At 35.7% G+C, this 23995-nt stretch overlaps 2 protein-coding genes and 1 pseudogene across 2 annotated transcripts; 2 read left to right on the plus strand and 1 right to left on the minus strand.

Moving 5' to 3' along the window:
• Window positions 1–1581: 1581 nt before the first annotated feature.
• Window positions 1582–20980, minus strand: LOC122275869 (annotated as a pseudogene).
• Window positions 15605–17452, plus strand: LOC122275227 (UDP-glycosyltransferase 73D1-like). Its single transcript, XM_043084208.1, has one exon. The coding sequence runs from the start codon at window positions 15678–15680 to the stop codon at window positions 17289–17291; it is 1614 nt and encodes a 537-aa protein (XP_042940142.1). The 5' UTR covers window positions 15605–15677; the 3' UTR covers window positions 17292–17452.
• Window positions 20929–22568, plus strand: LOC122277426 (UDP-glycosyltransferase 73D1-like). Its single transcript, XM_043087395.1, has one exon. It carries the CDS (start codon window positions 21003–21005, stop codon window positions 22497–22499), a length of 1497 nt encoding a protein of 498 aa, XP_042943329.1. The 5' UTR covers window positions 20929–21002; the 3' UTR covers window positions 22500–22568.
• Window positions 22569–23995: the final 1427 nt, after the last annotated feature.

The following is a 23995-nucleotide window of genomic DNA, read 5'->3' on the forward strand; positions in this document are numbered from 1 at the left end:
AAAAATAATTTAGAATTAATGTATTAATAAGAAAAATTAAGTAGATATTGATGAATTTGAAACGTAATGATATTTTATGGTTACTAGAATTTTAGGTTGTTAAGAAAAATAAGTTATTTTGGTATATCATACTTAAATATTGTAGTACGTGTTTAATTAGAGATTTAAGTGGGTTGGGTGTCTATTTTATAGGTGAGGCTTGACAATTGTTCGACATAGTTGTGGAAAAAATCAAAAGAATTAAAAATTTCAAATAAATAGGATTCTTATGCTAGCCTTTGCATAAATGAAATTAAATGAACTGAGATTAATTTGTGAAAAATATGCATGTTTGTTTTGAAAATAACATCAATTATATATTCTGTATTACTCATTAAATCTGTATAAAAGAGAGTATTTTCTATTATGACTAGTGTAGACATTAGTAATATTTTGGCATTATGTTTCTAAACTGTACAAAAAGAACAAATATGAAATCTAAACAATTTGTGTATGTTATATGAAAATGGTCTGAATCCGTTTTGCTTATGTGAAGATGCTCTAAATATGTTTTGATTATGTGAAAATGATACAAATGTGTTCAGCACTCTATTTTGTTATAAGGCATCTGAAAAATCTTTTGGCATGTCATTCTGATTATGTTCTGATTCTGATCCAATGATTCTAATTCTATTATATGGTTGGTATCAACATTTCTATTTATGAGTGCATCCACTTTTGAAGCAAAGTGATTTTTCTGTATAGTCTTTCCATTCGTGCACACTCAGGACTCCGAGAATGAATAAGGGGAAGATTCACATTTTAATACTGCCTGAGTTAGTCATTGGGGATAACACAACCCTACTATAGGGTTAAACATTATCTTTGCTCTGATTTAATGCGATGGTATGATATGATATGATAAGATGATGATGATATTCAGTTATGCTATGCCAAATGATTTTTGAATATGAATATTTTGAATTGTTGCTTTGATATTCTGATAACACGTTTTTGAGATCTGCCTATCATTATTGAAATGTTTGTTTATACATTCTAAACTATCTAAAAATGCTTATGTTTACATATTAGTTTATATTTTCTGTTCACCGAGTTATTAATAACTCACAATCTATCTCCACAATATTTTTCAGATAATTTAAATGTTTAATTGAGGATCAAGATTAGATAACATAGATGAGATTATTTAAGTATAGTGGATTAAGCACAAAAGGATACCATGGTTATTGGAAAATATTATTGAGTAAATTTTTAATGTTCTGATAACGTGGTATGTTGAGAGGTTGACATTTATATTTAGATTTTGTGGTATTATTAGTTAATTATTTTGAAATAGTTGTTTTAAAATATTGAGATTTATCTGTAATTAAGAATTTAAATTTTATATCTATATAGTGAAATATAATTTTACGTGACAAGAAATAACTCTTTGACCCACTCGGGACGAGTGTGTTACAAGAATATCAGCTTCCATCTCGTTTAATTTGAAGAGTAATACGGCCTCTTGGAACACACAAAATTACTGGATACTTTACAATTACTGGATCAAATATATATATTTTTTTATTAAAAAACAAATTCTTACATATAATAAGAAGTATGTGCGAGTATCTTCTTTAGTGCTATCGAGAGGAACATATGAAATGCTCTGATGATATATACATTGACAAGCCATTCATCTCCATTAATAAAGGTAATGTCCATGAAGAGAGCTGCTTCAAATTGGCCAAGTTGCTTTCCATACGAGGTCTATACGTGTAATTTGCTCCGGGTCCAAAACACCGATACTCTTCGAAGAAGACCATTCTGTGTCCAAAATCATAACTAACAGCCTTAAAACAAACTTTGATAGAAGAAAACAACTAAAATTCTTGGTGCTTTCCCTACCAACCCTTGCATGTTTTCATGTCCATGTCTTAAAGTATCACTATTCACTACCATGGTTACCTCACCATTATACTGGTTTTTATGCAAGTGCAAAATAGGTTGAACATATTTGACTGTGATATATATAAGGAAGATTAGAAAGAATTACAGCTGCAAAAAGATCTCACAAAAATAAACATACAAATGGACATAATTTCATATGCTACATTAGATCTAATTTACAATAAAAATAACTTTACAATCTACCATACCATATTAAGACACGTTAGTTTATGAGTTTATTTTATTTAGGATCCTTTTGTGACTACTAAAGCATTTCTCATAATCAGTTTATGGGCTACCATGTTATGATTTAGGTGGGAAGGGAAGGAAAGAGAGATGATTATTTGGGGGGGAGGGGAGCAAACTAATTAGGGTGAGTTAATCTTGGGAGCTAAACAAACAGAAAAGCTAGCTTTCGTGGAGAAAGGTTAAGTAAGATGAGGAACAAACTGGGAAAAAAAAAATAATAAATAAATAAAAGGGCACAAACTGGTGTCTTGAAGAGTCTCCCCAATCATTCCAACCATCGGGAACTACGACATCAGACATAAATGTTGTAGAAAACACCACAATGGCATAAACTCCCCAGGCTCTCCCAAGCCATACTCTCCCATGTTGGGGTCTGGTCGGAGACAGAGATGATTTTAAACAAGAGGAGAGACGAAATTTAACGTGGTTCGGCAATTGCCTACGTCCACAACTGCTGTAATTTCACTATGAAATAATTTTTACAAAAAACCTCTCTCTGTAAACTCTCTCTACTCACCCACTCTATTCTCACTTCTCTGCACCACTATATACGCAGCACACACTCACTTATTTTCTCTCTACACTTGTCTGCACATTTTCACCTCATCACAACACTTCCATTTATAATAAGCATGGGGAGTCATTGATGAGAAGGTGTAGTTGAGAGAAGCTGCAGCCACACCTTTTGAATTTGGTGCATTCGGTGCATTAAATAAGCAGATGCAATGCATGACCCACTATTATTGTCTTCATTCGCAACAATCTCCCACTTGGAGAGAAATGAGTCTACATATCTTCATAGCAACCATCACAGCAACTTCAAGTCATGCCTTTAAGTACGGAAGCCAACTGAAGCTACACACAACTTCAGTTTGTCAACAGTAACTACTTTTGTGAGCATATCTACTAGGTTCTCTGCTCCTCGAATCTTCTCAAGTATCAGCTATCCACTATCGAGAAGAGATCGGATAAAATAGTATCGCAATTGTATGTGTTTTGTTCTGAAATGAAAGACTGGATTCTTTGCAAGAAAAATAGCACTCTGACTATCACTGTGCAGAATACCTTTTTCATTCTTCTTTTTCATTCTTCTTTTCCAATTCTTCCAAGAATGACTGCAATCAAACCATTTCCTTCCCCACTTCAGTTATAGCAACGTAGTCCGCTTCAATTATAGCAACTAGGGCTGCAAACGAACCGAATCGAGTCGAATTCGAATAGGGGGTCAAGAGCTCGTTTAGTATATATATCTGCTCGAACTCGACTCGAGCTCGAAAAATATTGAAAATTTCTGATCGAGCTCGACTCGTCTAACGTAAATTATGATCGAACTCGACTCGAACTCGAGTACAAAAAATACTCGAGTTTATACGAGCTCGAGTAGCTCGACTCGAGCTCGAATTAAATCTGATCCATAATTTTTATTTTTATTTTTTTGGTTGGTTGAAGCACAAATGAGATTTTTTTTTTTTGATAAATGAATGGAATTATTTCTCTTAATCAATTTTAACTAGAATTATGATAATATATATTAAATTGAGCTCTTAATGCTTTTAGACATAAATCAATGATTCATCACTTGCCACATGCCCACAATATAATTACAATTTACAAATAGGTAAAATAATAATTTCAACATCTAAGATATCATATTACAATAAATTACAATTTCAAATGGAAAATCACTAATTACAATTACAATTTTCAGAAAACTTTAAAAAAAATAAAAATAATAAATTATAATTTCAAATGGTAAATCACTAATTACAATTACAATTTACAGCAAACTTATAGTGTTAAATTTAGAAATACACTAAATAATACCATCATCATTATCACACTATATAGTGTTAAATTCTTCTCCACCAATAATACCATCAATAGTCTTCACCAATGGACTTGCAGATTAGCATTCAACAATTGGTACTTGTTCAGACATGTCTAAAAAAAGATACAACCAGCTAAAGTTAGAAATACACTAAAAAAAGCTTCTATCAAAAAAAAAAAAAAAACCACTAAAAAAGCTACTAAGAGGATTTCCTCTTATTACTTAGTTTAATCAAAATAAAAACCTACATGATAACGTCACTATTTAAAGTAAATAGCACATCCAATCTACAAGAAATGATAACGTGCATTAAAGACGAACTCCAAGAAAACATATAAATCATAATTACCAACAAAATAATTAATTGTTTCACTTTACACGTATAAAAAATAGAAGGAATGATCAATACAAAGTACAAACACATATAAGCACATCTTAGAGCCCAAATGACACATATGTGAGTATAAAAAAATCCTTGGAGACGTGCCTTTATATGCATTAGACACATATTGAAGTGTCTTTACATGCATCAGAGATGTGTCAGTACTTAAATAATATTGAATATGGGGAAGGGCATTATGATAGGGGAGGTTTGGGTTGAATTCAATGAATGCACCGGTTTGATCAGATCTTTCCTTGATTGGATTGAAAATCTTATTTTTATTCATTCAATTGTTTGAAGGATATCCCATTTTCGTCCGTTTGAAGATATTCCTTCTTCTTTCTTCAAAAGAGTTTAGTTTCTGGGTCTCAGTTGGAACACCCTGTGCGAAGATTTTCTCGACAAAACCAAGCAAAATCAATCAACTAGAATTCACTTCAAAGGCTCAAGTTCTCAAACGTTGACCGGTTCAGAAAAAATCCAGTTCTCCAAGCAAAACCCGTGAGTATAAAAAAAATCCTTGTGCCAGCATCACCCAGACCAGCAAACTAAAAACTTGATAAAAATAATCCTTCTCATCTCTTTATTTTTCATCACGAGAGGAACGAGCTATCGAGAAAAAAAAAAATCTTTCTCATCTCTTTACAGACTTCTTCTCATCCCAGTTAGTCAAAATCAGAAATCAAACGAATCAATTGTAGTGTAGAGGTAATAACCGACATCAGAAGAAAAACAACAACAGCAACAAAAGCAATAATAATAATTTCAAACCCATTTAGCTCCCACTGAGAAATCAAATGCGTTGAGACAAGAAGACAAATTGGTCAAGCTGAAACTTACCTTTTGAAGCCCACGGAGAAGAAAACTGGTCAAAGAGAGTGGTATGTTCTGAAATTGTGAGAGCTATACTGAGAAGGAGCGGCCGAGGAAGCAAAAAGACTAGATCATGGGGCAAGAAAGCAGAGGGGCTGAAGCATGGGGCAAGGAGTTGTATGGAAAGGACTGGAACACGCCTAGTCTGAGTATATCTTGAGTATCGGACACGTTTCATCCCTTCAAATTCTAACTTCGGCTGACGGCTATCCTGCCTATCCATCTTCTCAAGCCGAAAATGTCCCACCAAGAAATTGGTGGGAGTCGTGCAACTGTGCAAAAATTCAAAAATAAAATAATCAAACTAAATAGCCTAAAAGGAAAGAAAAAAAAAATTATAATATATTTAAAGTTGTACTATTTTATTATTCTATAGAGTCATAAATTATAAATTATAATATAATTAAGATTTTTATTTTGATCAAGTATTTTTATTATTATTTTTAATCACTAAGAAAAAAATTAAAAAATTATATATTTTCATACTAGTCACTATTAATAGTGAAATACATAAAAAAAAATTTAAAGGAATAGCAAAAAGAATCGAGATAGTAGGAAATAGAAAGTAGTTATTACTAACAAATAAGTTGTTATAAAACGTCACGAAATTACCTGAAAAATAGGATTATATGATTACATCATAAGTATTTATGCCTAATTGGCAGAACTCCAACTTTTCAAAATGGATGTATGGAGTTCAAACCCCCCCTCCCCCAAACTAATAAAAAAAACAATAACTTTAGCCGTATAGATGTAAGTTGTGAGTTATAACCCTAATATTGCTTTATCTATACATGTGTGACATGTTTGATGTTTCACTTGATATGACCCACATACACATACTAAAATATAAGCCTATCAAATATTAATATAATATCGATCCATTGTCACTTTCCAATACATATGGCATCAAGAATGCCTAATACATTAAAGTCATTTAAAAAATCACATAATAAAACTATGAATTTAATATTAAAGTATTCAATTATCCTTCATATAATATTAAGTATGGCCAAATAATCAAAATAAGATTAGTTAAGAAAGTGACGCAATCAATAATTCTTTTATGAACTAAAATTTTAATACATTATTATTGTAAAATAATAAAACATGTTACTTATACATAAACTTAAAATAACAACATATATTACTTATACAAAGTATCAAAAATAATATATATAGCATATAAAATATATATAATAAAAGAATATGTGTAAGTATATATGTAAATATATATAAATATTACGAGCATAGTGACGAGCTCAAAACGAGTCGAATCGAGTTTATACGAATATTGTTCACGAGCTTAAACCGAATCGAGTCGAGTTTATACGGGTTTTGCTCATTTAATATTCGAATCAATATTAGTGTTCACGAACAACTCATTTATTAAATGAACCGAGTCCGAATCGAGTTTATACGAGTCGATCTCGAATTGTTCATGAGCGGCTCTGTTCGTTTGCAGCCCTAATAGCAACGTATTCCACTTCTGTAGTTGAGAGAGCAACAATCTTCGGTAACTTAAAAGCCCACGATACAGCTGTACCACCCAGCATATACACAAATCCAGTAGTACTTTTTTTGCTGTTAACGTCACCTGCTAAATCAGCATCTACATATCCCTGTAGCTTTAAACCTGCTTATGTAAAGCATAGTGACGTATCTGAAGAGTCTTGTAGATATCTTAAAATCCACTTGACTGCTTCCCAATGCTGCTTTCCTGGATTACTCATGTACCTGCTCACAGCTCCCACTGCTTGTGCAATATCTGGCCTTGTACAGACCATGGCGTACATAAGACTACCAATAGCAGATGCATAGGGTATTCTGTTCATGCATTCTTGCTCTTCCTTCGTCTTTGGCGACTGATCCTTAGTTAGTCGAAAGTGACTAGCTAAGGGAGTGCTCACTGGTTTCGCCTTGTCCATGTTAAACCTTCTGAGCACCTTCTTCACATACTCCTCCTCTGAGAGTTTAAAAGTATCATTAGCCCTGTCTGTAATAATTCTCATACTAAGGATTTGTTTTGCAGCACCCAAATCCTTCATCTCAAACTGCTTTGACAACTGCTTCTTCAGTTATTGATCTCCTCGATGCTTGACCCTACAACGAGCATATCATCCACATACAATAGTAGGATAATATAAGAGTTGTCAAAATTTTTCATATAGCAACAATAGTCAGCCTGTAGTCTTGTAAATCCATTACTGCACATGAAGTTGTCAAACTTTCGGTACCATTGTCGTGGAACTTGTTTTAGGCCATACAAGTTCTTCTTCAATTTGCAAACTAGATTCTCTTTTCCCTTCACTGAGAATCCTTGTGGCTGGTACATATGGATGTCTTCCTCCAAATCACCATGAAGGAATGCAATCTTCACATCTAACTGCTCAAGATGTAGATTCTCTGCAGCCACAATTGCCAACACTAGCCTGATCGTGGTCAATTTTACAACTGGGGAGAAAATGTTTGTGTAGTCGACATCTTCCTTTTGTTGAAACCCCTTCACGACCATTCTGACTTTGTAGCGCTTACTACCATTGTGCTCTTCCGTAATTCTGTACACTCATTTGTTGTGCAAAACCTTCTTGCCTTTTGGAAGCTTAGTTAGCTTCCATGTCTGATTTGACATCAGTGACTTCATCTCATCTTGCATAGCTTTCTCCTACTTGATCAAATCTTCAATTTGTAGAGTTTCATCATAACTTTCTGGTTTACCACTGTCTGTTAGCAGGATGTAGTGTAAAGATGGTGACAACTGCTGTGGTGGCCTGATTGTCCTTGAAGATCTTCGAATAACAGTGAGTGGTGTACTTTGTTCGATCTATGTATTATCATTCTCTTGATTCTCATTCTAATCAGTGTTGACTCGAGTAACATCAAAGTCAACAACTTCAGGTTTCTTTGGCTGCTCCTCAGGTTCAGCTTGTGACTTAGTTTTGTACAGAATCTGCTCATTGAATATCACATTTCTACTTCTGATGATTTTGTGATTTTTATCATCCCAAAATCGATAGCCAAATTCTTCATCACCATAAACGATGAAAAAACATTTTCTAAATTTGGTTTCTAACTTGTTATGATCAATAGAATCTATGTGAACATATGATACACAGCCAAAAGCTTTCAAATGGGAAAGATTTACCTTCTTTCCACTCCAAATTTCCTCTAGTAGATCGAACTTTAAGGAAACTTAAGGTCCCCAGTTAATCAAATAGGCTGCAGTGTTAACTGCATCAACCCAAAAATATTCAGGCAATCCTAAATTCAGCCTCATGCTTCTGGCACGTTCGTTGAGAGTTCTGTTCATGCGTTCAACTACGTCATTCTGCTGCGGTATCCCAGAAATAGTCTTCTGAAATCTAATCCTATTTGCAGCACAGAATTCTTTAAACCCTCCGTCGATGTACTCTCCGCCATTATCTAACTTCAGACATTTCAACTTCAAGCCTGTTTCATTTTCAACCATGGCTCTCGACTTCTTGAAAGTGTCAAATGTGTCAGATTTATTTTTCAAAAAATAAACCCATACTTTCCTGCTTGAGTCATCAATAAAAAAAACATAGTACCGCGATTCTCCAAGATAAGTGACTGGGGATGGCCCCCATAAATCTGTATGCACCAACTCCAACTTTGTAGACTTTGGAGTTCTGCCATTTTTCAGGAAACTAACATTTTTCTACTTCTCAAAAATGCAACCTTCACACAAGTCGAAATCAGTTGATTCCAACTTTGATAACTTCCTCTTGGATAATAGTACTTTCATTTCTTTCTCACTCATGTGACCAAGCCTTTGATGCCATAGGTTGGCATTTGCGTCAGCAATTGCAACAATATCTCTAATACTTAAAGTCATGTATAGAGTACCTGTTTTTGTGCCTCGAGCTATTACCATAGCTCCTTTTGTTATCTTCCACGTGCCACTGGTAAATAGTACCGAATGCCTATCAGCATCAACTTGTCCTACAGAAATCAGGTTCCTCATGAGTTTGGGAACATGTCACACCTTCTGTAGCAACCATGCACTTCCATTGGATAGATTGATTCGTACATCTCTCATGCCTTCGATTTCCAACGCTTCACCATCTGCTAAGTACACCTTCCCGAAATCACCAATGACATAATTTTGCATGATTTCTCGATGTGCTGTAGTGTGTAATGAGACTCCTGAATCTAACACCCAAGATTCAATTTGGTTGTCGACTGAAAGGAGTAAGGTATCTTGGAGATCTTCTGTTGTGGCATTAGCAAAGTCATGCTCATTCTTCTTCTTTGCTTCCTTGCAGTTATTTCTGAAGTGGCCAATCTTGCCACAATTCCAGCACTATACTTGTTTTCCAGACCTAAATTTACTTCTGCCTCTTCAGGACTTTGACCTTCCCCGATTTGAATTTTTACTAGCTCCTTTACCTCTCGTCTCGAGGTTTAAGGCAGAACTAGAAGTTGATGCTTCACCTGTATCTCTTCTGCGAACTTCCTCGCTAAGAATATGGTCCCCGATATCTTGATATTTTATCTTTGTTTTGCCATAAGAATTGCTAACAACTGTTCTCATGGCCTTCCAACTTTTTGGTAATTAAGCCAAAGTAATCAGTGCACGTACTTTATCATCAAATTCAATCCCCACAGAAGCTAATTGATTGATGATGGTGTTGAACTCATTCAGATGCTGAATAACTGGAGTTTCTTCTGCCATTCTCAAGTAAAATAGCTTGTACATCAAATGCACTTTGTTATTGGCTGATGGTTGCTTGTACATGTCTGATAGAGCCTTCATCAAATCTGTTGTGGTGTTTTCCTTTCCCACATTGTGTACAACTAATCTTGACAGTGTTAGTCGAATAACTCCCAACACTTGTCTATTAAGGAAACTCCAATTTTCATTGCTCATGTCATCTAGCTTTCTTCCTAAGAATGGAAGATGTAGTTTCTTCCCATAGAGATAATCCTCTATTTGTATTCTCCAGTAGACAAAGTCTGTACCGTCAAATTTCTTGATACCAGCACCTTTAGCTTCTTCTTTAGCCATAACTTTACAAATGAGTTTAAATTTGAACAAACAAAGATCACCGTTGCGTCTGAAACACTCGAACTAGTTCGCAATGAGTCCGGAATCGTCAAAATTGGATCAAAGTTGAGTTTAAACAGGCCAAAATAGTTTCGGCCAACCAGAGTGCGACAAGTGGCAGGATGACATCGGCTCAGCTCAGGAACACGGCTCGGCTCAGATCATCTGGCGTGTGCAGTACACGCGCTGTAGTGGCGTCTGTGGCATGTGTGGTACACGCGTTGTTGCTGTTGGGTGCGTGGGCGCACGTCTGGAGCGTCAAAGACACGCGCGGAACACGTCTAGGGCGTGTGGGGGCGCGTGGGGTACGTGAGAGGCACGCGTCTTCAACCTCCGGGGGCGTGGCGGTGCATGACGGCGAGTGGGGGCGCGTGGAGCGTGAGTGGCACTCGTCTTCAACCTGCAGATGCGCGTGGAGCGAGTGGATGCACACGCCGATCTTCTATGGGCGCGTGTGGACTCCTCCAACCTCCGTTTGCGGCAACGGATTCGTCTTGACGCGAAGAATACCCTAGAGTTGTCAAAAATTAATTTCGACCAACTTGAATTTTCAAGCAGCTCGAACCAGAGCTTTGATACCAGTTGTTGGGGTCTGGTCGGAGACAGAGATGATTTTAAACAAGAGGAGAGACTAAATTTAACGTGGTTCAGCAATTGCCTACATCCACAGCTGCTGTAACTTCACTATGAAATAATTTTTACAAAAAACCTCTCTCTGTAAACTTTCTCTGCTCACCCACTCTATTCTCACTTCTCTGCACCACTATACACGCAGCACACACTCACTTATTTTCTCTCTACACTTGTATGCACATTTTCACATCATCACAACACTTCCATTTATAATAAGCATGGGGAGTCGTTGGTGAGAAGGTGCAGTTGAGAGAAGGTGCAGCCGCACCTTTTGAATTTGGTGCATTCGGTGCCTTTCGGTGCATTAAATAAGCATATGCAATGCATGACCCACTATTATTGTCTCCATTCGCAACATCCCACTCCCAACGATGCTACATTTCATAAAGGAAAAACCCGTTTGTTCATTCATCGACTGCCTCCCTTGAGTTGTGATCGACCCGCTAATTCCCCTCGAGACTTCTTTTGTTGTTGAGTAAATGGTGCATCTCTATCACAACAACAGGCCGATATGCTAATCTTTATTGCTTAGCGTACGTACAGACTTGTGAGATACATTATATATAGGTAATTCAGGTTGTTGATTTTTTTTTCTTAGATACTCTAGTTGAATAGTACTTCAGTAGTAGTGACAAAGATTGATACAACCTTCAATCGTAAATGTGTCTTAATGACTTTTACCATCACAACAACTACTAGGATTGGTAGATGAAAACAAGAAGAATTGATTTCTAGACACCATAAAAGAAGAATCAGTTTCTAACAGGATAGATGAAAACATGATGATGTTAAGGTCAAATGCCTAAACGGAAAACAAACTAGCAAAACCTGTTCTTGATGGATCAGGTACTCCTACCTCATATAAAGATATGATACTTCCGAAAATGAAATTGGTAGATCCTTGTATGAAACATTGTCTGAAATAATGCCTCACACGGTCATCATTCAATGTGTCTTCGGCTCCATAAAATCCACATCCATAAAATGCAGCCCTATCACTAGCAATTCAAAGCGCCACTACTTGTCCTCCAACTATTCCCTTGGGTGGGAAAGGAGCTGTGTTGTTTTAGAAGAAACAGGAAAAAAAAAATTAACAAAAGGCAAAAACTTGCAAAAAATGGCACCCAAAATAAATTTTTGTGTGAATGTCATGTGTATCTGTCTACACGTATATACTGTAAACTTCTAGGCTACATCATTATGAATTCAGAAAAGATGGGTTACCTTAAAGCTAATGTTGTAAGCAGTGAAGATGACAGCAGAAGAGTTGCTGGCAGTCCCTCCAGAACTTCACCAAAATCAATGTCACCAATATTTTTGCATTGTGACAGTTAGGTTGTATTGTCACGAGGCTAAGCCATATATATAGTGGCAAGTCTAAGCATATATTAAGGCAATTATTTACAGATAGAGTAATTACAACTGATTTTACAAGATATTGCCGAAACTGACATATCTATTAACTAAAGAACTTGTAAGAGAATTGATGTGGGACATCAAAGGGATGGGTTTAAAGCCAAAACAATAAAATCACCAATAATGAAAACTCAACTCAACTCTTGAATATATCATGACTTGAGTTCAACGAGCAAAGTACATTATATGTTCTTGGTTTGCAAGCACCATGTTATTAAATTAGTTTTTCAAACTAATTTACCATCCCAAGGTTTAAGTGCTTGGTACTGTAATGAAAAGGAGAGGCTAAGCAATAAGTTCTTAATAGACTTATAACATGGTTATGTTAAAGTGTTTTATTACAGGACACTTCGATAAGTGTACCTATATAAGAGTCGGGGGTGGTGCCGCCTCCTATGCAAATTAGGGACTAGAGCGCTTATGAAACCAGGATGTAGACACAAGGCCAATCCACGTGTCGGCTTTTATGAACTATCCAAAGAGAAGAAAATTTATATGTGAGATATATCCGACTAATCATATAGAATCGCTAGTTCAAAGCATGTCTACTATGCCATTTTGGTTAGCTTTGATGTATTTTTACTATGTGAAAGTTCAAGTCCAAAAGACACCTTCATTTATGTATAAGTTTTCATATTCCTAAGCAAGATGTATTTTGCAAATGGTAGGGGATTGTTGAAAATATTTTCAAAATAATATGTTGCCCAGATGACTAACACAAGAGGGGTGGTGAATTGAGTTGTATTAAAAAAAATAACAATTATAAATCAAATATATAATATAAAATATAAACAAAATATGAAATAACAATAAATATAAAGAGTAAGGGTAAGAGAGAAGCAAACTCAATTTGTTAACGAGGTTCGGCCCCACTGCCTACGTCCTCGCCTCAAGCTACCCCTTGAGGATTCCCAAATTCACTATTCAACCTCCTTCAGGTAGAGATAGAAACCTATTACACCTTTGAACAATACCACTACAAAGGATCCGTGTAGAACACCCTCTACACTTGCAATCACCTTACACGTGGTGATTCAACTATTCCCCGTGTAGAATACTTTCTACACACACAAGGGTTATACACACCTTTTTTCTGATACAAAAGCTGATAGTGGGTAGATTATCATAAAACACTCCTCAATGAGTGAAATAAGAACAATACAGCACAAACTATATCTCTCAAAATGAACAAGGATTAAGGCTCAATGCTTAGAGAAGAGAGAATGAAAGCTTTGAATGAATGTTGTATGCTCTTGGTGTTGTGAATGTGAAGCTCTCAAATGATCTATTTATAGGCATATGAGACTTCATATTCAAATTTAAAAAGATTCACATGTCAAAGACAACATCATTCACTTTTTCAAAAAATTCAAATAAAAGGTTCTTCTTTTTCAATTGTCAAAGACAACATCATTCACTTTTTCAAAAAAATCAAACCTAATCTTTTACTTTTGGCATATGACAAAATGAGCACACTTTCATTTTCAAAAAAATTCAGACCTAATCTTTTACTTTTTGTATAAGTCTAAAAAAGCATCAATCACTTTTTAAAATATTCAAATAAAACATGCACATGTGAAAGATGACAATCAATCATCTTTAATATTTTCAAAGTTCAACCCTTTAATCAAGGCATGCACATGCAAAAAATGACAATCAATCATCTTTAATATTTTCAAAGTTCAACCCTTTAATCAAAGCATACACATGCAAAAGATGACAATCAATCATCTTTCAAAATTTTCAAATTTAATTTTCAAAAATATTCATGCACATGTGGAAAATGTATTTTAATGCTTTATGATAAAATATTAATTTTGAGCATTAATCCTAATTTTGAATTTTAAAGAGATTTACAACATTACTCTATAATTTTAATGTGAACTTGTTCCCTTCTTGCTCATACTTGTTTCCTTGATGTGTTTGACTCCATTGTGTAGACAACTTGAGCTTGAGACTTCTTTATTCTTTGAATTTATTTGTTATCATCAAAATCCATGTGTAAATATATAATTACACAAAACTTGAAATCTTGGGTTCAACATAATATATATTATATTTATCTTTAATAATTTTTTGGGATTTATTTTTGAAAGTTATGAATTATTTTGAAAAGAGAGAAGTTAAAAAAAGTTTATAAGTTATTGCTTATGGTTATAATATTTGGGTCTATAAATATGCCATAAATCATTACTTGGCTTAATGGTATTAATGACTTCTCTCAATTAAAAGGACATGGGTTGAAGCCGTGCCTCCCTCAAAGGAGAGTTTTTTGTTGAATTGATGTTGCAACACATGAAGGACTGCACAAGAAAGCGTGAGAAAATAAAAAATCGCATCTATTTGGTTTCAAACCCATGCGAGCAACTAAAATGAAAAATCCCACGTATTTGGTTTCAAACCCATGCGAGAAGGGTGGTAGGAATCCAACATGACCATTGGACTGGTTCCAATCTTTGTGTCACTTGGTAATAGATACAATTAATATACCTGTTACTTTTCATTCACATCCTTCGACCCTCTATAAATAGATCCATTGGCCTATGAATTTACAGAAAAATAGAATTGACAAAATCTATAAGGCAATTTTGAAATTCTCTCTCTTTCAAAAGTCTTCATTTCTTCAAAACTTGTCATTAGAATCTGTTTATTTTGCAGAGAATAAATTTCTAATCTTTTGGTTGAATAGTAAAATTTAAAAGTATTCGGAGTTTAATTTCGTGTGTATATAAAGCAGTTAGACAAACAGATTTTTTATAGGTTTCATTGTATCTTAGAAGCAAATTCGCTTGCAACCCGTGTGCATACTGTAATTGGTAGGGACGAATATTGTTTTAAGGAAATCAACATTTGTAATGCGCCTTGAAGCAAACTTTCTCTCACTATTTTTATCTTACAACCTGTTTGTTCTAACAATACATTCATGCTAAAAAATCTCTCTCTCTTTCTCCCTCTCTCATTTAAGAAAAAAAAAAAAAAAAGAAGACCTACACAGATTCAAAGGTCGACCTACTCAACTATCTTAATAATTAATGTCGACCTATTGAACAATGTAGTTGGACGGACCTACAGAAATAATTTTGTGCGTATGTGAGAATTGCCTCGTCTTGCACTCCAATTGACTCCAGCGGCTGAAAAATCCTCCTGCTGAAATTAGAAATAATTATAGTCCCTTGATGCAATTTTGTCAATTTTCTGAGCCGTTGTCATGTATTTTCCGAGTAAAAAACAAATATTTGCCGAGTTTTACCAAGTCTACGACCAAGCTAACTCGCTCAAGAGTCAGATCTCGCCCATATATGGCCAAAAGAATGCAACCCATTTTACTCGACATCACGTGCAATTTTGTGACCAAGACAAAATCCATCTTTACCTGCTCTTGCAACCACTACATCGATCATTTCTTGATCTCTGCAATGGCTTCCATGATAACCTGCCAATCTCACTTTGTTTTGATACCACTTATGACACAAGGCCACATGATACCCATGATAGACATGGCCAGGCTCTTTGCAGAGCGTGGCGTGACAGTCAGCTTGGTCACTACCCCCTACAATGCCTCCAGATTCGAAACAACCATTCATCGGGCAAGAGAATCTGGCCTCCCGATTCTGCTTGTTCAACTGGAATTTCCATGCCAACAAGTAGGACTTCCTGCTGGGTACGAGAATCTTGACATCCTCCCTTCAAGAGACCTACTAACCAAGTTCTATGAAGGTCTGAGCATGCTACAACAACCTTTAGAAAAGCACCTCCAAAATCAAAGGCACCCTCCAACTTGCATCATATCTGACAAGTGCCTCTCTTGGACATCCGAAACAGCTCAAAAGTTCAATATCCCAAGGCTTGTTTTCCACGGGATGGGCAGTTTCTCACTTCTAAGCTCCCATAATATCAAATTTTACAATGCTCACCGTTCTGTTAGCTCCGACTCGGAACCTTTCGTGATCCCAGGACTGCCCCAAAGAATTGAGATAACTAGAGCCCAGCTTCCAGGTTCATTTGTTACGCTGCCTGGCTTGGATGATGTCCGAGACAAGATGCAAGAGGCCGAGTCAACGGCTTATGGGGTTGTTGTGAATACTTTCAATGAATTGGAGCAGGGGATCGTTGAGGAGTACGAAAAGGCGATCAAGAAGAAGGTATGGTGCGTTGGACCAGTTTGTTTATATAACAAGGAGAGTTTGGACAAGTTCGAGAGAGGTGACAAAACCTTAATTGACGAGCAGCAATGCTTGGGATGGCTTAACTCGATGGAACCAAGCTCGGTTATTTACGCTTGTCTGGGAAGTTTATGCCGCCTGGTTCCCTCACAAATAATCGAGCTTGGGCTGGGTCTTGAGGCGTCAAAACAACCATTTATTTGGGTGATTAAAGCAGGTGAGAGATATTTAGAGTTGGAGGAGTGGCTGGAGAAGGAAAGATTTGAGGAAAGGAACAAAGGGAGGGGACTTCTGATCAGGGGATGGGCTCCCCAAGATTTCATTCTATCTCATCCGGCAATTGGAGGCTTCATTACCCACTGTGGTTGGAACTCAACGATAGAAAGTGTGTGCCATGGGGTGCCAATGATAACGTGGCCTCTCTTTTCGGAGCAGTTCTTGAATGAAAAACTGGTGGTAGAAATTCTGAGGATTGGGATTCGAGTAGGGGTGGAGATCCCTGTGAGATGGGGGGAAGAAGAGAAAGTTGGGGTTTTGGTGAAGAAAGAAAAAGTGGAGAAGGCAATAGCATTGTTGATGGATGGGGGAGATGACGGCGTAAGGAGAAGAAAGAAAGCAAGAGAGCTTGGAGTGATGGCAAGAAGGGCAGTGGAAAAAGGAGGATCCTCTCAATTAAACATGTCATCCCTCATCGAAGATGTAACCAAATTACGATCCGCTCAACTGCTCAAGACGAGGAGTAGTAACTAGTAAGTGCATGTAGCATGTTATGGAATAAAGGAATTATCACTGGGATTTTTTTTTTTTTTTATTGTTTTCAATTTATGTATGTTTGAAATAAATTATGAATATTATGTAGCAAATTAATGCGATGTGGGAGTAGGCAATTTTCTTGACTATAAGAGAGTGAATAAATTCTCGATAAAATAATATGAGCAACACAATTTTATCTTAACCAACTTATTTAGTCAAATATAACAATCGAGACCACATGATAATAGGGAAATCACCAATATACTATAAAGATATCATGTCATGAAGATATCACACCGCAAGGGATGTTAAACGTGTCATAAAAAAGTTCATATCATATGCTCAAGAATAAATAACATGCTCATATTTAACTTTTAGATTTAACAAGTCGCATAGCATTTTTCAAATATTCAAATCATTACAAAATTTGCATAAATCCCACAAGCAAAGCAAAAATAGCATAAGACTATACACAAATCTAAAATTTACACAAGTTTAAAATATAATAGCCAAGTGCACAATTCCAAACAAAAACAACAATTATTTTATTAAAGTAAATGGCCACTTACCTCGATTTCTATTCAAAATAGTCACAATATTTATTTGCCAACAATCACTCGGAACCTATTTCAAGGCCATCATAATCCATCAACTTCTATTCTAAAAATGAGCTTACTTAACTCTAAAATTTCATACAATCTTTAATAACACGAATTTAGACTTAGTTTTAAAATATTATCCTCCAAAATTGATAAACTCCAAATTTATATGTTATTAGATAGCACGTGCACTGGCCTCTACCCTTATTGTCTAACATAATTAAGGTCTACACCTAATCATATAACAGTAACATATACATGGATTAATTCTCGCTAATACCCACCAACAATACTTGAATATTAAAATTCATCTTCAATACGCCCTAACAGCCTAATCAATTAGGTATATTTTCAAGAATTCACAATTTTATATCTTAGCAAATTTTATATTCAAAATTAATTAAATATGTAAAGGAAAGGGGGTGGGCTGGGCTGGGCCTTTACACGTGGGCTGGGTTGTTTTTTTTCCGGCTCGGTTTATTACATCCACTCCCAACGATGCTACATTTCACAAAGGAAAAACCCGTTTGTTCATTCATCGACTGCCTCCCTCAAGACTTCTTTTGCAGTTGAGTAAATGGTGCATCCCTGTTACAACATGGTGACAAAGATCGATGCAACCTTCAACCATAAATGTGTCATTAAGACTTTTACCATCACAATAACTTCTAGGATTGGTAGATGAAAACAAGAAGAATCGATTTCTAGACACCATAAAAGAAGCATCGGTTTCTAACAGGATAGATGAAAACAAGATGATGTCAAAGTCGAACGCCTAAACGGAAAACAAACTAGCAAAACCCGTTCTTGATGGATCAGGTACTCCTATCCAATGTTTTGAATACCGTACTGGATGCCGTATCAATTAAGACACTGGAACGAAATATTTCGATACCGATACTGTTTCGTGTACCGTTTCGGGATAGTTGATATATAAATAAATTATATATATATATATATATTAATTATATTTCAAAATAATAATTTATATATAAATAAATTATACATAAATATATATTTATATAAATTATAAATAATTTAGTCTAAATTTAGGATAAAAAAATAAATTTGTAGTTTGAAAAAATGAAAAACAAAAAAAAAAAAGACCGAAATACCAGTCAGTACGAGCCGGTACATAGGCCAGTATAGGCCAAAATATCATCCGTACCGACTGGTACGGACGATATTTGAACCTGTACGAAATTATAAAATTTTTATACCTGTCTTATGGCCGATACAGAATATACCGATATGATACGATTTTAAAAACGATGCTCCTACCCCGTAGGAAGATGGGCACTTCCGAAACATTTTCTCAAATAATGCCTCCCACGGTCATCATTCAGTGTGTCTTGGGCTCCATAAAATCCACATCCATAAAATGCAGCCCTATTACCAGCAATTCGAAGCTCCACTACCTGCCCTCCAACTATTCTATGGGGTGGGGAAGGAGCTGTAGAAAAAAATCACCAAATTGAAGGAAAAAACTCCAAAAAAATGTCACCCAAAACAATTTTTTGTGTGAATGCGTGCAACTATCTTCACGTATATACGTATATACTGTAAAGTTCTGGGCTACGTCATTATGAACGCAGAAAAGATGGGTTACCTTAAATTAGCTAATGTTGTAAGCAGTGAAGTTTGCTGCAAAGATAGCGACGGAAGAGCTGTTGGCAGTCCCTCCCGTAGAATTTGCAGTGTACGTCATTCCATGCTATAGCTCCGTTCAGATATCCCTGACCTTGAAATATCAAATTTGACTTGTTGGCGTCCAGTACTATCACTTTTTCCCTGCCGACATATATACATGGTATTTCCTGTTTTAGGCTGCGTTTAGACGTATCCTCGACCATTCTCATTATTATTTATTATATTTTACATATTTTTTTATTATTATTTATAATTTTAATATTATTTTTACTTACTTTTTATTATTATTTATAAAAAGACTCAAACCCACCCTTAATATATAAGGTATCCTTATTGAATTAACTATATATAAATATAAAATTTGTATAATATGATATAATTTTTAATTTAGTTATTTTACTTAAAACTTATTTACACGTTAGATTATTCATCTATTAATTAAAATAATAACAAAATATTATAAATTTAATAATAATTTTTTTCAATTTTTTTCTATTAATTTTTTTTCTAAATTAAGAGCTTATAAGAAAATACATTACTATTTTTTTATTAAAAAATATGAAGAAATAATGAAGGAAGAATAATAATAATGGGGAGGGGGAATAGACAGAGAGATTATATAAAGATATTATTTTTTATTCATTTAGATCTAAAACAATAACAACTAAATTTGGTTGCAAACCTTAACTAAAATTTGAAATTAGATAATTCAATATAGATCATTTTTAAGTTCTATTAACTAAATTTTTTATTTGCATTTGCAAAATCTAATGGGTATGCTCCACATTGCAGCTTCATGCATGAACACATCAAAAACTCGTCGATCGTTTCTCTAAACAATTCTGAGATAATGACCTGTAGGTACCAGAATCAACAATGATATATAAGTAATTACATGCTCAAAAATCTCTCTCCCTGCCGAATAAATAATTTTTTTTTAAAAGAAAAAAGAAAAAAGAAAAAAAAAAAAAAAAAAAAAAAAAAAAAAAAAAAAAAAAAAAAAGGAGACAGATTCAATTCATAGGCTAGTATTTAATAATGAGGAGTTGCGCGCAGGCCGGGTCGAAAGAATGCGACTCGGAACCAATTCATGAGAATGAACAACGTATTGGACGGAACTAGAAAGAAATAACTCTGCGTGTATGAAAATTGCCTTGTCATGCACGCAAATTGACGCCAACGGTTGAATAGTCCTCATTCCGAAATAATTACTGTAGCTTGATGCATTTTTGTGAATTTTCTGAACTGTTGTCATTTATTTTCCAAGTAAAAAACAAATATTTCACGAGTTCTTCCTAGTCAACCTAGCTAGCTCAAGGTATCAGACCACCTCGCCCATATATGGGGAACAGAATGCAACCCATTTTACTCAACATCACATGCAATTTGGTGACCAAAACAAAATCCATCGTTACCAGCTTTTGCAACCACTGTCATCGATCATTTCTTGATCTCTGCAATGGCTTCCATGATAACCAGCCAACCTCACTTTGTTTTAATACCACTCATGGCACAAGGCCACATGATACCCATGATAGACATGGCCAGGCTCTTTGCAGAGCGTGGCGTGATTGTCAGCTTGGTCACTACCCCCTACAATGCCTCCAGATTCGAAACAGCCATTCATCGAGCAACAGAATCTGGCCTCCCGATTCTGCTTGTTCAACTGGAATTTCCATGCCAACAAGTGGGACTTCCTGCTGGGTACGAGAATCTTGACATCCTCCCTTCACGAGACCTACTAGCCAAGTTCTATGAGGGTCTGAGCATGCTACAACAACCTTTAGAAAAGCACCTCCAAAATCAAAGGCACCCTCCAACTTGCATCATATCTGACAAGTGCCTCTCTTGGACATCCGAAACAGCTCAAAAGTTCAATATCCCAAGGCTTGTTTTTCACGGGATGGGCTGTTTCTCACTTCTAAGCTCCCATAATATCAAATTTTACAATGCTCACCGTTCTGTCAGTTCCGACTCGGAACCCTTCGTGATCCCAGGACTGCCCCAAAGAATTGAGATAACTAGAGCCCAGCTTCCAGGTTCATTATTTGCTATACTGCCCGGCATGGATGATGTCCGAGACAAGATGCAAGAGGCCGAGTCAATGGCTTATGGTGTTGTTGTGAATACTTTCAATGAATTGGAGCGGGGGATCATTGAGGAGTACGGGAAGGCCATCAAGAAGAAGGTGTGGTGCGTTGGTCCAGTTTGTTTATATAACAAGGAGCTTTTGGACAAGTTCGAGAGAGGTGACAAACCCTTAATTAACGAGCAGCAATGCTTGGGATGGCTTAACTCGATGGAACCAAGCTCGGTTATTTACGCTTGTCTGGGCAGTTTATGCCACCTGGTTCCCTCACAAATAATTGAGCTTGGGCTGGGTCTTGAGGCGTCAAAACAACCATTTATTTGGGTGATTAAAACAGGAGATCAGAGATATTTCGAGTTGGAGGAGTGGCTGGAGAAGGAAAAATTTGAAGAAAGGAACAAAGGGAGGGGACTCCTGATCAGGGGATGGGCTCCCCAAGATTTCATTCTGTCTCATCCGGCAATCGGAGGATTCATTACCCACTGTGGCTGGAACTCAACGATAGAAAGTGTGTGCCATGGGGTGCCAATGATCACATGGCCTCTCTTTACGGAGCAGTTCTTGAATGAAAAACTGGTGGTAGAAATTCTGAGGATTGGTATTCGAGTAGGGGTGGAGATCCCTGTGAGATGGGGGGAAGAAGAGAAAGTTGGGGTTTTGGTGAAGAAAGAAAATGTGGAGAAGGCAATAGCGTTGTTGATGGATGGGGGAGATGAAGGAGTAAGGAGAAGAAAGAAAGCAAGAGAGCTGGGAGAGATGGCAAGAAGGGCAGTGGAAAAAGGAGGATCCTCTCAATTGAACACGTCATCCCTTATCGAAGATATTGCCAAATTAGGATCCGCTCAAGACAAGGCAAATCATATATAGGAGGATGTCATGTATTTAATTAATTTGCCAATTAACAAGCGTAAGTTATAAAGTTCGATCTGGTCTAATTTGTAGAATAAATTATAATTAATTGTAATAAAAGAATCCAGTAGTGGGTTATTAATTTTATTTTTTTCAATTTATTATGTATTTTTGAAATGAATAAATAAAAATTTATATTTATTAATATCAATAATATATATCAGAGATTTCAAAGAATTTTTTTATGGAACTTTGGCTTCATTATATGAATTAGTTGCATGATCGATCTGATAGGTTTTTTCAAGCTAGCAAGATGAATAATTAATTCTTTAATTTTGCATTAATTAATAAACTTTAAATATACAATTGTAGGTACGTACGTGCATGATAGTTGTTACCATGCAGGCCATCTGGTATTTTGATCATGTCATAATAAGTCTATATATATATATATAATCAGACATATCTTTTGCAACGACTGGTTGCTTGATTAATGGCCAAGCATGCATCAACATTTTTTTTTTTTTTTTGAAATGATACCTCAGTATTTCATTTAATGAATTTCACTTCTACAAAGCTTGTTATATTCCAGCTCCTTCACAACGAAAGTTGGCATATCTTCTATCCATACTTTTTGCTCTAACAAGCCTAAAGCAGTCCTAGCTAAAAAATGTGCTACTGTATTGTTTTCTCTATATGTAAATTTCAGCTGCCAATCTCTATTCTTTTTAAAGAAAAACTTTACATCTTCAACCAAAGAACCAATGCATGACATTTCCTCTTCTTTCCTATTTACTGCCATAATAACAGTTTTTGCATCCCTTTCAAAGATTGCTTTCCTTATGTTAAGATCAATGCATAATTCTAGAGCTTTACGCAAAGCAGTGTACTCTGCCACCATGGGATTTTCAACATAATTCTATTGATCACAGACAGCTACCATCAGGTCTCCCTCTTCATCCCTTATAATAATTTTCACTCCTATTTTTTTTCTTTTTCGATTCTAAGGAAGCATCCTAGTTCACTTTTATATATCTACCAATTGGTTTTTCCCATTTTTGAGCCTCTCTAGAAGACTCTTGGTCCTGTTTTTCAAGAATTTGAGGAACCTGGGCATTCTGATACTTTAATAAAGCTTCCTTTGCTGACCTTATTACTCCTTTAGGGCATAGCATCTTTTTTTCAAAAACAAAAGTGTTTCTATGCAATCATACTCTTCTGAATATCATAGCTACCTCTTCCATCTGGTTTTTATTCAAACTCTGCCTTTCTCTCTCATAACCCCATAAAGTCTTCTTCTTTCCTGCTCCATTTATGGACTATGCTTTCTGTTTCTACCCATATGTCATTTACTACAGGGCAAAAGCACGTGCATTATAGTTTCATTCTCTGCATTGCACACTGGACAGGACCTTTCTTCCACTATCTTCCTTTTAAACAGGTTTCCCTTAGTAGGTAGAAGATCATTTCCAGCCTTCCATAAGAATAATTTTGTAACACTGGGCACTATTAGA

Source organism: Carya illinoinensis, chromosome 9 (genome assembly GCF_018687715.1).
Source record: "Carya illinoinensis cultivar Pawnee chromosome 9, C.illinoinensisPawnee_v1, whole genome shotgun sequence".
Classification (NCBI taxonomy): Eukaryota; Viridiplantae; Streptophyta; class Magnoliopsida; order Fagales; family Juglandaceae; genus Carya; species Carya illinoinensis.